This window comes from Sinocyclocheilus grahami, unplaced genomic scaffold (assembly GCF_001515645.1).
Source record: "Sinocyclocheilus grahami isolate Dianchi unplaced genomic scaffold, SAMN03320097.WGS_v1.1 scaffold110.1, whole genome shotgun sequence".
NCBI classification, from domain to species: domain Eukaryota; kingdom Metazoa; phylum Chordata; class Actinopteri; order Cypriniformes; family Cyprinidae; genus Sinocyclocheilus; species Sinocyclocheilus grahami.
This window is the reverse complement of record NW_015505289.1, coordinates 1,095,604-1,110,572: the sequence shown is the minus strand read 5'-3', so window position 1 is coordinate 1,110,572 and position 14,969 is coordinate 1,095,604. Positions and strand designations below refer to the sequence as shown.

The following is a 14,969-nucleotide window of genomic DNA, read 5'->3' as shown; positions in this document are numbered from 1 at the left end:
AATGTGATTTCCGTTTGTGATCATGTGATCTTCGGTTAGGAGATCTTGTGATGCTTTTTAAAGCAAAGTTGGGGTTGATTTCGAGTTCACATACAAACATAAATAGAATAGGCTAATTAAATTTGTCTATTTTAATGTAAGACAACATATTTTTCGTCAGTGATAGAAATACAATTTAAGACGGTAGTGCAAGCAAGTTTTGTTTGAAAACGTTTAATAGTAAATAAGACACAATTAGACAATATTTGAATAAAATAATAATGACAATAATTTATTTGCAACAACTTATTGAGTACTGAATGCTGCACGCACGCGCAGCGTTGTTAAGGTAACATTTGGTCAGTCATTCCCTTCACCAAAAGAGTTTCAAACGCTTATACGAGACAGCAATGCCCTGCACCCTTCATAGAACACACTTCAAGGGCTCTGCCCTTCGAAGGGAGTAGGGCATAGGGATGCTCACTTCTGTTTGGAATTCGCCCCATGTCTCTTGTATCACCGCAGAGGCTCGGACGCGGCTCTCTCGTTTCATTCAAATGCAGCTTGCGTCTCAGTTTTTGATTGTATTGAAAATGAAATCAGAGGAATTTAGTATTAATAGTACTATAATTTTGCTGTAGTGATCATATTGTCCTGACTATTGTTTTGTACACTGTTCATAATGGATTTATAAGATTTCAAAACATAAGTCTCAATTCAATATTTCATATCCCCGTATTTATATATTATTTTAGGTAAACAAAAAAAATCTGTGTAATAAGTTAACTATGAATATACAATACATTATCCCTTAAATGTCAACCTGATAACCTGAAATGTCTTGGCTCAAAGCCACTTGCTGCGAACTTTTCTTCGTGGAAGCTTTGCGTTAAACGAGTGAGATAACGAAATATTTCATCTCTAATCAATATTTTTTGTCCAATTATTTGCCCAGTTAGTTTTGGTATTGAGGTAAAAGTTTTAATAGTAAATAAGACACAATTAGACAATATTTGAATAAAATAATAATGACAATAATTTATTTGCAACAACTTATTGAGTACTGAATGCTGCACGCACGCGCAGCGTTGTTAAGGTAACATTTGGTCAGTCATTCCCTTCACCAAAAGAGTTTCAAACGCTTATACGAGACAGCGTTACAAAAGATATATATATATATATATATATATATATATATATATATATCTTTTGTAACATCATAAAAGTTTTTCTCATTTGATCAGTTTATTGAGTCTGTGCTAAATAAAAGTATTATTATTATTATAATTTTTTTTTTTCAAGTTTACTTTCCCCAAACTTTTGAATGGTAGTGTGCCACAATTTCCACTGTTTCCAATGCTGCAGATATAGCTGGGAAATATCACACATATCATGTTCATCTTTTGACTGCTGTTGTTTTGATGTTGTTTTTTTCCTCTAGTAGCGCAAGCATGCCAACTTAGTCTCTCCAAAAAGCTCAGTCTTTTGTCCCAATTGGCGCTTCCCTATAATAAAAGCGGCTCCCGAAGCCATTCCCCCAAATCCAGCAAAGCGCCAAATAAGCAGCAGGTAGAAAGGCAGGATTCCAGCTGTTGGGATGATTCAGAGCAGAGCGTCTCTCTAGGCTTTGAGCCCTCACCCTCGCTCGCCTCAGACCCGCCATCTCCATGTGTCCCGCTGGACATCGAGCAAGGTACTTGGAGCGTGGGTAGACGTCCGGTCCGAGGGTCTCCTGGACCCTCCAGATGCACCCGCTCTCCTGTTTGCCTGCGTTCTACCATTACTGCATTCCCTGCAATCCCTCCTACTTCCTGTTTTAGTCCTCCAAATCTTCAGCCTGTTTTCTTGCTGACCCTCTCTAGCGCTGACACCCTTGTTTTTTGAATTCATGCCCCCTTCCCTTTAAAGCTCAGCGCTGGCGCTCTGGTTCTTCATCTCGTGAGTCCTGAGCCGCTCTGGGTTTGCTCTGAATGATGAAAACCCTCTGAAGATGCTTTGAAGGATGTTGACTTGTCTTGCTCTCATTATCTGGCTGTGCATCATGCTCATGGCGTATATGTCTTCTGCTAGCGGTCACTAATACATAATAATGGGAATTATAAGGAATTTAGTGATCCTTATTCCACTTAACAATTTTTTTAGTACTTTGGAGGAAGCAGTTCCACCCAATAAGTGGTCCTAACTATATATTAAGCCAAATTACTTATTTTTAAAATAAAATTCATTTTTATTAAATTTAAAAAAATTATCTATATTTCATTAAAATGTACTATTTTTGGTAACATTTTATTGTAATAAAAAATACAAAATTATAACATTTTAACACATTATGCAAATAATAATATTATTTATATTATATATTATTTATGCAAATTTGTGGTAGTGCATAAGTTACGTTTTGTTTAAAATTAGTCTTACCAATTAAAAAAAAATAACATCACAGGTCATATTGTTATGCAAATAATTTTATATATTATATTATTTGGATGATACTTCAAGCTAGTAAGGAAAATAACTAATTATGAATTTTGCATACAGATCAAGGGCATGAATTGTTAATTTTACAGTAGTGTATAAATAGTTTTTATATTTTTTTATTTCAACTTAGTCTTACAAAATTATTATTATTATTACTAATTACAAAATATATTATTTGCATATTATTATGCAGATAATTATCAAATTTGCGTATAGATCAGGGACATTAATTGTTAGTTTTGCAGTAGTGCAGAAATTGTTCATTGCATAATTTTTATTAGTAATTATTCTTACTGTTTTTTTAAATACCATATATTTCAAGTCCCAATTTGTTTTTAACAACAGATAAGGGAGTCTTTTTTTTTTTTTTTACTGATTTATTTAAAAGAACTTCTTCATAAGTTATTTGTTTGTGAATCAGACTACACTGTTCACACTGTAGGTTTGTTGTTACGTGCAACCAGTGAGGATGTCGCAATACAAGGATACAATATCTGTTAATTGTCTTTTCACAACCCCCCAATCTTCCCAGTCAAAATAAAACCAGTTTAAAAAAGAACTGGTTTTCGATTCCCAGTCCTACTTGTAGAGAACTAGAGGCCATTCAAGAACATTCAACCCCTAATTATAAGAATTACAAACCAAAAATAGGGTTGTGTTCTTGAGTGTTTTTGCAATGGGTCATGGAGAGGAAGCAGACGAGAGATGTGCACCACTGCCTCGCACGGCCCAGTGCACATTACAAAACGACACCTTTCCATTTCTTTACTTCCTTTTGAGCCCCTGAAGCAATCCTGCATCACATGTCCTCGTCCTGTCCTAGAACCAGCGGCTGAAATGTTCATAAATGATGTACAGAGGAAACAGAAATCTGTAATGGTATTTGAAGCTGCTGTTCTAGCGGTAATGGTTTGGACAGGCATGACTGAACGTCCCGTGTCGTCTCTCCTGCAGTCGCTGCTCGCTGGTGGGGCACGAAGCGCATTGATTTCGCTCTGTATTGTCCTGATGCTTTGACTGCGTTCCCCACCGTGGCTCTACCTCACCTGTTTCACGCCTCCTACTGGGAATCAACGGACGTTGTGTCTTTCCTGCTCCGACAGGTGAAGATTACCATATGGTTTAGGATTATAAAATATGAATTCTGCTTAAAAAAAGATTCAGGGTTATTTGCACCCAGAAACATCCACTATCAAGTACACAGTGCATTGCAAACATGCAGTACTGCATTTAAAAAACTAAAAAACTGAATATTCTTGAGTGGCTCTTCTAGGATAATTGTCCATAGTTGATTGTAATGAAATTATACAATATAATATGTTTTTTTCCTAGCTTTTATTTACATTAATTAATTTATTTATTTATTAATACATTTTGTATTTGGTTATTTAAATATGTCTTTAAAAACTATTATAAAATGGTTATATTTATTATATTAAACCATTTTTGGTAACATTTTATAAAAGTCATTTATCCTCGAATAATATAATATTGTATAATATAATTTCTAATGTTTTTTTTCTAATTTTAATTTTTTGTATTTATTATTATGCTATTTTTATTTAGTAATTTAAATATGTTTAAAAGGCTATTTTAAAATTAACATTTTTATCTTTTTTTATATATAACTTTTATGTTTTGGTAACAATTTAATGTAATTAAATAAAATCAATTATCCTAGAAAAGCCGTTCCTTTTAATGAAATTGGACACATATCATTATAATGTTTTTTTCTGGCATTTAGTAAAATAAATTTTTAAAATAATGTTTTTATTTTATAATTATTTTATTTTTATTAATACATTATTTAAATGTTTAAAATACTTATGTAATTGGTAGCTTTATTATATTAAACTGTGTTTAATAAAGTTGTTAATATTTTAATGTGATAAAATAATTTGCCAATCAATGAAAAAAAAATCTAATTGCAAAAATAAGTAAATACAAAAAGCATTATTTGCAATTCGGTGACACTTCAGCTAGGAACTAAAATCACTAATTATGAAATTGATGTACAGATTGGGGACGTGACTTGTTCATTATTAGTGCATAAATTCTATTTATTGCATAATTGCATGAAATAACATTTTAATTTTACATTAAGACAGTTATCCTACAAAAGCAATTCCTAATGTAATTGCAATTTTTCCGGCTCTCAGGTAATGAGGCATGAGAACTCCAGTATTTTAGAACTAGATGGGAAGGAGGTGTCAGAATTCACTCCGTCCAAACCGCGGGAGAAGTGGATGAGGAAGAGGACCCACGTGAAGATCAGGGTGAGACGGGTACCTCAACATCTCTGAAATCCCAGATTACTCTTAAATCCATTATGGGATTGTTGCTAACGTAAAGATGTGTTTGTGTTGAAGAACGTTACGGCAAACCACCGCGTGAACGATGCCGTGTTTACAGAGGACGGGAATCAGGTGGTCATGGGTCGCTTCATGTACGGGCCGCTGGACATGGTCACACTGACAGGAGAGAAGGTTAGTGCTCTATAAACTTCATTTTGTGTAGATCCCAGTGATAAATGAGTAAGACCACCTTAACTTCTCTCACCCTCTTCGGAAAATGTAAAAAATCGAGTATTATTTTCCATTGGCATCTTATCTAATTCATGTCATCTTATTTTTGTGCCGTTTTCTAGGTGGACATCCACATCATGACCCAGCCTCCGTCCGGCGAGTGGGTGTATTTCAGCACAGAATTGACCAATAGCAGCGGCCGGGTTTCCTACATCATTCCCGAGAGCAAGCGGCTGAGCATCGGCGTGTATCCGGTCAAAATGGTGGTCAGGTACGCCTTCAATCTACATTTGTGCTGCACATAAAAGCTTGTGTTTTCATCAGTTGAACATCGGTGTCTGTCTCCAAAGGGGCGACCACACATCTGCTGACAGTTACCTGACGGTGCTGCCGCGCGGCACTGAGTTCGTCGTGTTCAGCATCGACGGCTCTTTTGCTGCCAGCGTGTCCATCATGGGCAGTGACCCTAAAGTGCGAGCAGGAGCGGTTGATGTGGTCAGGTGAGGGCTTTACTTCATTCATTTATGAACTCTATGAAGCCTACTGTATCGATATATACATTTCTCTAAATGATCGAAACTGTCGTACACAGTCTGTACATGCCCTCTGTCGTCTGATTGATAGTTTATATGTTTTTAGCAAGTAAAAGGCCTTTTAGTATGAATGTAAAAACATCTGGTTGTGGTTCAAATGTCTTTTTGCTGTGAAATCTCTGTGAAATTTTTATAAAGTAAGCATAAGAAGAACTTTTATATTGTTAGTAATATTTTAAAATTCACACTTATTTTTAATTTTTTATACACTTCCTATTTAGTTATTTAAATACATTTAAAAGGCTATTTTATCTTTGTTATATAAAAAATATATGAATAAAATAAGGGCAGTAATCCTAGGAAAGCCATTTCTTTTAATGAAATTGGGCAAATATAGTATAATTTCTAATGGTTTTTAATCATTTTTAAAATATTTTTTATTATTTTTACTTTATTATGTTATTTTATATTTATACATCTTTATTTAATTAAATATGTTTAGAAGACTATTATAAAATTATCTTTTATAGTAAATTTTACTGTTTGGTAATATTTTAATATAATAAAATAAGGACAATTATATTGATAGTTCATACTTTTTTAGCAAGTAAAAGGCCTTTTAGTATTTAATTATCATCTTACTAAGTCATATTATTGGAGAAATAGAGTGACAACTGATATTTATATGCGTTTTGTGTAAGTAGCCTGTTATTCTGTTTTATATTACAAGCTATCAGAATTTCATCTTACATATAAGATATAAATATCAGCATCTGCTCCAAATTGCATATTTTTGCTCACTTTGAGCCACTGAACAAAATGTTTTTAATCCTCCACAATATGAGCTCCATATTGTCAATATATCACACTATATGAGCTATAAAAGACTGATTTATCTGACTGATGTATTTGTCCAAAGGTTCAATAATGTTCCAATTAAAAAAAATATATATATATATATATATTCTGACTATTATTTCATATGTCAGGCTTTAGAGGGTTATTAATACTCACAGGCCAGTCATTTGTAATGTTTGCTGTTCCTGACGGTGGTTGGTCCTGTTTCAGGCACTGGCAGGATCTGGGTTACCTGATAGTGTACGTGACGGGACGTCCAGACATGCAGAAGCAGCGTGTGGTGGCCTGGCTTTCACAGCACAACTTCCCTCATGGGATCGTGTCCTTCTGCGATGGGCTCGTACACGACCCCCTCCGACACAAAGCCAACTTCCTCAAGTGTCTCATCACAGAGGTGAAAATATATACAGACGCCTCCTTTTCTGGAGCACAAGGGGATGTGGGTGATGCAGTACTATCATTTACAATACATTAACCCTAAATCAATAGAGATATTTATAAAAAATACATAAATCCATGATATTGATAAATATATATCATAAATATCTTAAAACATTACATTGAATTACTATTATTATTGTTATTATTATTTTAAGAAAAATCATGCAACCAAGATCATTTTTATTGATTTAATTTATACAGTATACAAGTTCTGTTGTACAGCACCTTGTTTAGCAAAATATAAAAATGCAATGTGTTGTAAATTAATTGTTATATTTGTATTTGATTACATTTTAAAAGATTGATTAAATAGTTAAAGTTTTATAAATTCAGTTAATTAGACAACATTTTTGATAATATAATTGTATTTAAATCATGAAACAAAATCCAGAAAGAAATTAAAAGGAAAACACAAAATTTGGGAAAAATTTAACTTTATGGCGATTTCATTGGGGAGTGTAAAATGCATTTCCTTCCTTATTAATGGTATGAAATAAATATTGCCATAAATAACAAATGATGTGGAAAGAAATATTGTGATTAATATTTTTGGCCATATTGCCCATATCGTAGTACAGATAGTATGCTAACTGGTATGCAACCGGTGATCAAAACAAGATGTTTAGAGCATAATAGAACAAGGAGGGTGTTTAGATGGATATTAGATGTATAATGTGTCAGTCTTGGCTTATATTTAAGTGAGATCTCTAATTGAAAAGCAGTTTGATCATGTTTAAAGATCATCCTGCTCTTTTGTAGGCACATATGAAGATCTTCGCTGCTTATGGCTCCACTAAGGACATCTCTGTGTACACGTCATTGGGTCTGTCGCCATCTCAGATCTACATCGTAGGGAGACCAACGAAGAAAATGCAACACCAGTGTCAGGTATCCTTACGCACAGTTTTTCATCTAAACCTTACGTTTTTGTGCATTTTCACTGACATGTCGCTGTCTCTCAACAGTTCATCGCCGACGGCTACGCGTCTCACCTGTCCCAGCTGGAGTACAATCAGAGATCGAGACCCGCTAAGACCGGCAGCACTCGCATGGTCCTGCGGAAAGGCAGTTTCGGGCTTGGCGGCAGTAGCGATTTCCTGCGGAAGCGCAATCACCTGTTGCGCACCATTTCCTCACAACCCACATCCTCCACGCCGCCCGTGCAGATAGGACGTCCTGAACGTGCGCAGAGCCAATCGGAATGTGACCGCGAGCGGGCAGAACGTGCCCAGAGGAGCATGAGCATCGCTGCCGGTTGCTGGGGCCGAACCAGCAAACTAGAGGGTGGAGCCCTGAGCCCAAAATAGGCTCCACCCACCAGGTCCAAATTATGGAGGCACTTCGTTCTGGAGGCACATGGGGCTGTATTACAACAGACTCTGTGAGCGAACCTCATGGCATTACTATTGTTGCATGGGAATTGTTTTCGTTCATGTTTCAGTTTTTTTTTAGTCCGGCAGCCAAATATTTTCCAGAAATCTAGCGCCTTACGCATGTCTCTGGGTCTTGGCCCTCGCCTCTGACTTGACTGAATGTACTGTTGGGACTGAAACACGGATCGTTGGGTGGGTATGGACTTTTCCCGCTTTTCCTATAATTCCCCTTCCAGTGTCCGCAGAGATTCCCACACATGTAAATACGTGCCTCCTCTTACCTGCTCAGGGCAGCCATGAACTCGAGGAGCTGATAAGACCCAGAGACCATTTCACATCCCTCTTCTCATTGGTTTCTGTTGGGCCAGCCCATATCGGCAGTCTCTCGGAGTCGAATCCCAGCAGCATTTGGCAATAAGGATCAAATCGCGTCACACCAAACTCCGTCTGCAGGTCATCAGAGGCCTTAACTTCTTATTTAGAGCACGAACGAACTCTCAAAGGAACAGCTATCCCTTTACAAGGCCATCTGCTTGCAATACCTCCGGGATGCCACCTCGACATGGGCTGCTGGGTCACGTTTCTTTCTTTCTTGCTGTTTTGTTCACTTCTGAGCCACCAAACACGATCGTAAGCACACGCCACAACTGCTGAAGTAAAACTTTTCCGCTGCTGCTGTTGCTGTCGACGTGGAGAGAATTTCCCATCGAGGACGCGCCGTGCAGCTCGCTGTATTTGCATGACGACAAAGGACAATTTTCCCGAGATTTCGCTCGATCATTTTCTCTCAAAATCCTTTGCACTCATTTCCCGGGTGATCGGGGAGCGATTCGCTCGACTTGCTCGCTCGATCCCGCCGACGGCCAAAACGATTCATTTCGAAAGCTGTAGTTCTGCAACTGCATAACCTCATTGTTTTTTTTGCACTAGTGGAATAGTGGAGGTCCTTGTTACCATCTCATGTCGCTACATAATGTTTGCGTGTAGTACATGGCCCTTATTATTTATGGCAGGGTATTTTGTGCGCATATGCACGATTATATATTTCTCTGATATATAGGAAACAGCGAAAAGAAAACACAAGAAATGTGCCAAAACCAGGCAGGAACCCGAACACGTCTGACGTTTCCAGAGCATTGTAGCAACGTTCCCCAAGCGTTTCGATGGCACATGTATAATGTTTTTAAGATTTTAGATCATTTTAGATCAACTTCAGTCCTTTAAAGTTCAGTTATCTATGATATTGTCCATATGTTCATATGTAAGTGATTGAGGTATATAGAAATTGTGCTTTTAATTTTCGCAATTTTAGATTGGACAGCATGACAGAGTCGTGAAACCGCAAGCGGTTTGTTTCTGTATCATGAACACACTGGAATAGCCATGCTGCATGTGCGGACTTGTTCTTCGAATCGAACCGGGAGGCTTCGAACGTGGCCTTCGTCCGGAGCGGATGTTCTGAATGGAACTTCAAACAGTGTAGATACTGTAAAGATGTAAATTTCACTAAATAGGATATGTTACGGTCAGAATTTATTTATTTCTGTAGCTCCATAAGATGATGGATATTTCAGGTTTCCATGTGTTGCTTTATTCTTTTGTCCAACAGTTCTGAAATGCTTCTTTTAACGGACCAATGATGTGTCTCCTTGTGCATAATCGTTGATAGTGTTTCTGTAGCAAAACTCTAGACGACGCCACCACCGCCACCGCACGGACAATCAGTTCAGCAAACAAACAAGGCAAGGAGCACACGCACCTACACGTGTACAAAAACGCTCTTATTCTGCAGACCTTCTGGACACCTCATACTCTGGAAACCAGTTTATCGCATTGAAATTTCCACGTAATGTGAATCGGAATTGTGAATGTGGTTCTGTGATAAATTTGCTCCAAACAACTGAATTTAAATTGGTGCTGTACAACTCTGAAATGGCATTTGGACTGGTATTACTAGTCTTCACAGGTGAAGTTTTAATGTGTCTAGTTTAGTACTAGACATCAGGTTTCTCCATTGAATATGTTGAAAGGTTTATGAACTTGTACCACTGATATCTAGATGATCTTGGTTGTTGGTTTATGATTTGAATGTTAACCACTGAACAAATTCTTAGTCTGGAAATTGCTAATTTCCGTTGCGTTATTTCGCACACACACACACACACTCACACTCTTGCCATCTGAACTGACCTGTTTTCAAGCTACTTTCCACCAATGTTGGGCAAGTTGATGCGCTCCATTGAGTTTTATTTCCAAATTGCAGATGCATCGCAGGGAATCATACAAAATTATGATCGACGTTCGTGCCACAGTTTTTACATGGCAAATATATGTTTAAACATCCACGGCCTTGCTTGTAGGCCGGTGTACGAGTATTATATCCTCAGATAAACCAGATTATAGCCACTTTTGTACTTAGCATGTCACAGAAGAGCTTTCCTACACTTTCCTGTACTCTTCAATAATGGGCCACACTACAAACCTCCAATTTCTAGTGATTACGAATATGCTGTTGTCTGCATACTAGATCATCATATCAATTGTTACTACCAAATATTTAAATGATCTTAGCGTTAATCCCAAATCCAAACATATTTAAAAAAAAACTGACATCGGAGTATTTGCATATATTAAAAGACATCACAGAAGAGCTTTCCTACACTTTCCTGTACTCTTCAATAATGGGCCACACTACAAACCTCCAATTTCTAGTGATTACGAATATGCTGTTGTCTGCATACTAGATCATCATATCAATTGTTACTACCAAATATTTAAATGATTTTAGCGTTAATCCCAAATCCAAACATATTTTTAAAAAAAACTTACATCAGAGTATTTGCATATATTAAAAGACGTTGAATGCATATAAATACTGGTCAAATGTTGTCATCTACAGTATTTTTGACATGAAAATGCTGTCATGATTAGTGTGCAGGTGATCCACAATACAAGCTCATTGGATGAAATAAATATGGCTGAACATCCCTGCCCCATCTTGTTTGTTGCCCCATCTTAATTTTCGATGATGAATGGAGACGTACTGCAGGTTCATTTTACACTCCTGTTGACGTACTGATCTGGGCTGCGTTTCCCAAAAGCATCGTAAACCTAAACTGATCATAGCTCCATTGCTGACAATGGTTATACAATCAACTTAGGCTTACGATGCTTTTGGGAAACGCAGCCCTGGACTGACTCGCTCCTTTACAGTTTTCTCACCAGGTCGGTGGTTCAGTGCTCTCATATGTATAACTGTATGTACTGTGGATTAAAAACAGTTGGACAACTGTTCACGTCTTCTGTGATTTATCATGCTTTATCAATGTGTAAAATGTGTTAATTTTTTTATATACTTTATATACTTTTTTCTGTCTTTTGAAAATATGTAGTCAATTTATATTTGTTCATTAAACCTTGTTTTGTGTTGATTTTTTGCCTGTTAATGCAAAGAGAAATGTTTTTGCCAAAAATGTGTATTTTAATATTTGACTCATTTCCTTGCATAAATCTAATTTACACTACATACAAAAAAAAAAAAAACAGGACAAAAATGTCCTTACTGAAGCCCATTAAAATTTAAGTATTTAATCCCAGTGCCATTTAAGCATACGTTCTTTGTTAATATGCTTTCATTCTATAGGCAAGGCTTCAACAATGCATTATTTTTATTTTATTTTGTACATTTTTACTATTTGGTGAATTGGCATGGACATCAGAGTATGCAGCTCAGTGGTAGAGTGCGTGCTTTGCATGTATTAGGTCCTGGGTTCAATCCCCAACATCTCCAAGCAATGAAAAATGTGTAGCCTAATGGTTAGAGTTTGACTTGTAACCTAAAGGTCGTGGGTTCAAGTCTTGGTACTGGCAGGGATTTTAGGTGGGGGGAGTGAATGTACAGTACTCTCTACCACGACTGAGGTGAGACCCTTGAGCAAGGCACCGAACCCCCCACTGCTCCGGGTGTGTGTTTGCTTGTTGACTGCTCACTGCTGTGTGTGTGCACATGGATGGGTTAAAAGCAGAGCACAAATTCTGAGTATGGGACACGATACTTGGCTTCATGTCACTTTAACTTTTTTCACTTTCAGATTGTTGTGTGTGAAGGCTTTATATAAATGTATATATATATGTTCTGATACTTCACATATACTTATGCTTAGCATTTAATATTTGAAGAATATATTTTTGTTGTTTTTTACTAAAAAAAAAAAAAAACCGCAACAGAAAAACAATGGCATAATGTAAATAAACCGGCATTTAAAGAGTTCACATCCTGAAAAAAAGTATCCTTTTGAAAGTATAATAGTTATATCTTTTTGTCACTGTTTTTTTTTTTTTTACATATTTTTGTGTATCTTTTTAAACCGATGCACAATGGTTAATTGAATTCATTTTGAAGTGAGAGAAGTAAAGGTGCATGTATTTGTCCCGAACTGGTCGACCAGCCATAAATCGGAAAAATTCGTTTTTTTTATTTTATTTTGGCCTATCTCTATTCCGGAATTGCACACAAACTGTACTGCAATCGTTTACCAAAATGTAATTTGTGTGGAAATATTACGAAGTCTGCAAGCAGGACGCTAACAGAGGATGCTAAAGAAGGCCGCAAAGAGGAGAAAACACTGTACCGGCAGATCAAGCTCAAAACATTGGAAGAAAAATATAAATATTGAACTGGGGGGAGGTGGGTTATATAAATGTATCTTTGAGGGGAACTTACTATCTTCAGAAAAGTTTTGATGGCATTTTCGTTTCCACTTACCTCCATGTTATGCTAATTAAAGTAGTGCTGCTTTGTTTACAGCGGTAACCAAGGAAACGCCATATCGCTGCTGTTGCATAAGCGCCACCTGCTGTCAGAGTATTATATTTAGTTAATATTTTGAGGACATTTTTGGTACCAAGTAATATGTGCAATAATAATGATCTATTAAAATATAATATGTTCTAATATATTTATTCTTTTATTACAATGAGTGCTATTGTCGCAATTAAAGTGTTGCTCACGTTATCTAACTGCGATTATAGTCTATCTATTATAACGTTAAACATTAACTATAATGCGCTTCATAAAATAAAAATACCACTACTGGTTAGATTCCTGAGGTTAACAAATGTGTTAAAATCTCTAAAAAAAATCAGGTAATTTCTTCAGTGTACCAGCGAGTGTCCCTGAGAAGCGTTGAAATGAATGGTACTCTACGTTCCCGTTACTTTTCAACGGCTCTGATCACGAGCGCCACAACACTGTTGTAGCCAATCAGAAGCAGGGGGCGTTTACGCTCATAATGGGGAGGAGTCATAGGGAGTGGGGGAGGAGTCAGAGAGTGAGCAAGCGGGAGATTTGTAGAAAGAGAGCTGGCTGAGGCATAAACAAAGAGAACATTTGCAGAGGAGTTTAAAAAGAATAAAAAGGGTTACGATCAGGCAAGTGTTTGGACCCGCTTTAATAAACACTGGAGAGACGTTTAGCCAACGGGAAGTCGGATGGATGCCGAGGTCGCTTTGTTTCTGCTCAACAGGTGAGTAGCGTTGATGTAGCTAGCTTTGCTAACTGTTGTTGTTGTTGTTGTTGTTGTTGTTGTTGTTACTGTAGTTGTTACTGTAGTGATAGGACGGGTTTGTTGTTGTTGTTGTTGTTGTTCTAGCTTTGCTAACTGTTGTTGTTGTTGTTGTTGTTGTTGTTGTTACTGTAGTTGTTACTGTAGTGATAGGACGGGTCTGAGTGTCACTGTTGGTCTGGTGTACAGAGCCGTGCAGTAAAGACCGATTCAATCCTCATACTGGAGAAACAGATGCAAACCAAGTAGATACGGTACTGAGATAATCTCAGCACATTTTTTTCGGAACCGTAATTTATGTAATTTGTCACTGATGATTAACAATTAACACTGATCCATACTAACGTTACCTGACGCAAAAAGTTGAGTGCCACCGGCATCGCTGCCTCCAACCTCGTTGGATATGATTATCTTGTTTACAGTATAAAAACTTATTTTATTTACTTACACACTTATGTTCTGTTTTTGTCTAGCATTGATGTGCACAACTGTAAGTAATTACATCATGCGAGTCTCTACCATTAAACCTTACCCCGTTTGTTCACAATTTTCCGTTCTTCATTTAGCTGGTAACAAGTACTGATAACAAGGAGACAATCAAAAACACATTTATGAAAATGGCATCATACATACTTTATTATTAATGCAACACTGTGTTAAAAATCAGTTTCAAAATGCATAACAGAAGATGTGACAAGCATGATGAATCATCAACACAGTTTTCTTAAGTGGACACGGTGCAAGTACTACAAAGAAAGCTGAATAAATGAATAATAATAAGATTTGATGCTTCTGCCAAACATTTCTGATGACCCTTTCTGCATGGATTCTTCGAAGTGCTAGACGATCTGTCAAATACTAAATAGTGCTTGTAGGTAGAAGACATTTTGACACACACTTTCACACTGAATGGTTTCTCTGTGGAAATCTCAAAACAGTCTATCATTGCTATGCTGTGTCCAAAGGACTCTACAAACTAGTGAGGCATAATTTTGTGCCCGTCACAGTTGTCTAAAACAGTGTTCGTGCAGCCAGATCCAATCTGAGGTGCTTAAGGTTAACATAAGTATTTAAAATGAAGTGAGAATTCTTATTTCTGACATGAAACGCAGCATAAGGCAATAAAAACCTTCATGGCAGGGATTCTCAACTCTAGCCCTCAGAGTCCACTTCCTATAGAATTTAGCTCCAACCTCAATCAAACTCACCTGCCTGTCG

The 14,969-nt window shown here is 36.9% G+C and overlaps 1 protein-coding gene across 6 annotated transcripts in view; it reads left to right on the top strand.

Annotated features, from left to right (window-relative positions):
* LOC107588932 (membrane-associated phosphatidylinositol transfer protein 2-like) overlaps positions 1–9,260 on the top strand; it is a 36,167-nt gene extending 26,907 nt beyond the window's left edge. For 3 of the 6 annotated variants that reach the window (XM_016277188.1, XM_016277187.1, XM_016277184.1), the window contains 9 exons: positions 1,421–1,672; positions 3,412–3,560; positions 4,617–4,733; positions 4,827–4,943; positions 5,105–5,253; positions 5,333–5,482; positions 6,584–6,767; positions 7,574–7,702; positions 7,780–9,260. In XM_016277188.1, the coding sequence (XP_016132674.1) occupies positions 1,421–1,672; positions 3,412–3,560; positions 4,617–4,733; positions 4,827–4,943; positions 5,105–5,253; positions 5,333–5,482; positions 6,584–6,767; positions 7,574–7,702; positions 7,780–8,121 (1,589 nt within the window). In that variant the 3' untranslated portion in view covers positions 8,122–9,260. The remainder of the gene's footprint in view (positions 1–1,420; positions 1,673–3,411; positions 3,561–4,616; positions 4,734–4,826; positions 4,944–5,104; positions 5,254–5,332; positions 5,483–6,583; positions 6,768–7,573; positions 7,703–7,779) is intronic. The other 3 variants (XM_016277186.1, XM_016277185.1, XM_016277189.1) reach the window with 3 other exon arrangements.
* The last annotated feature ends 5,709 nt before the right edge of the window (positions 9,261–14,969 follow it).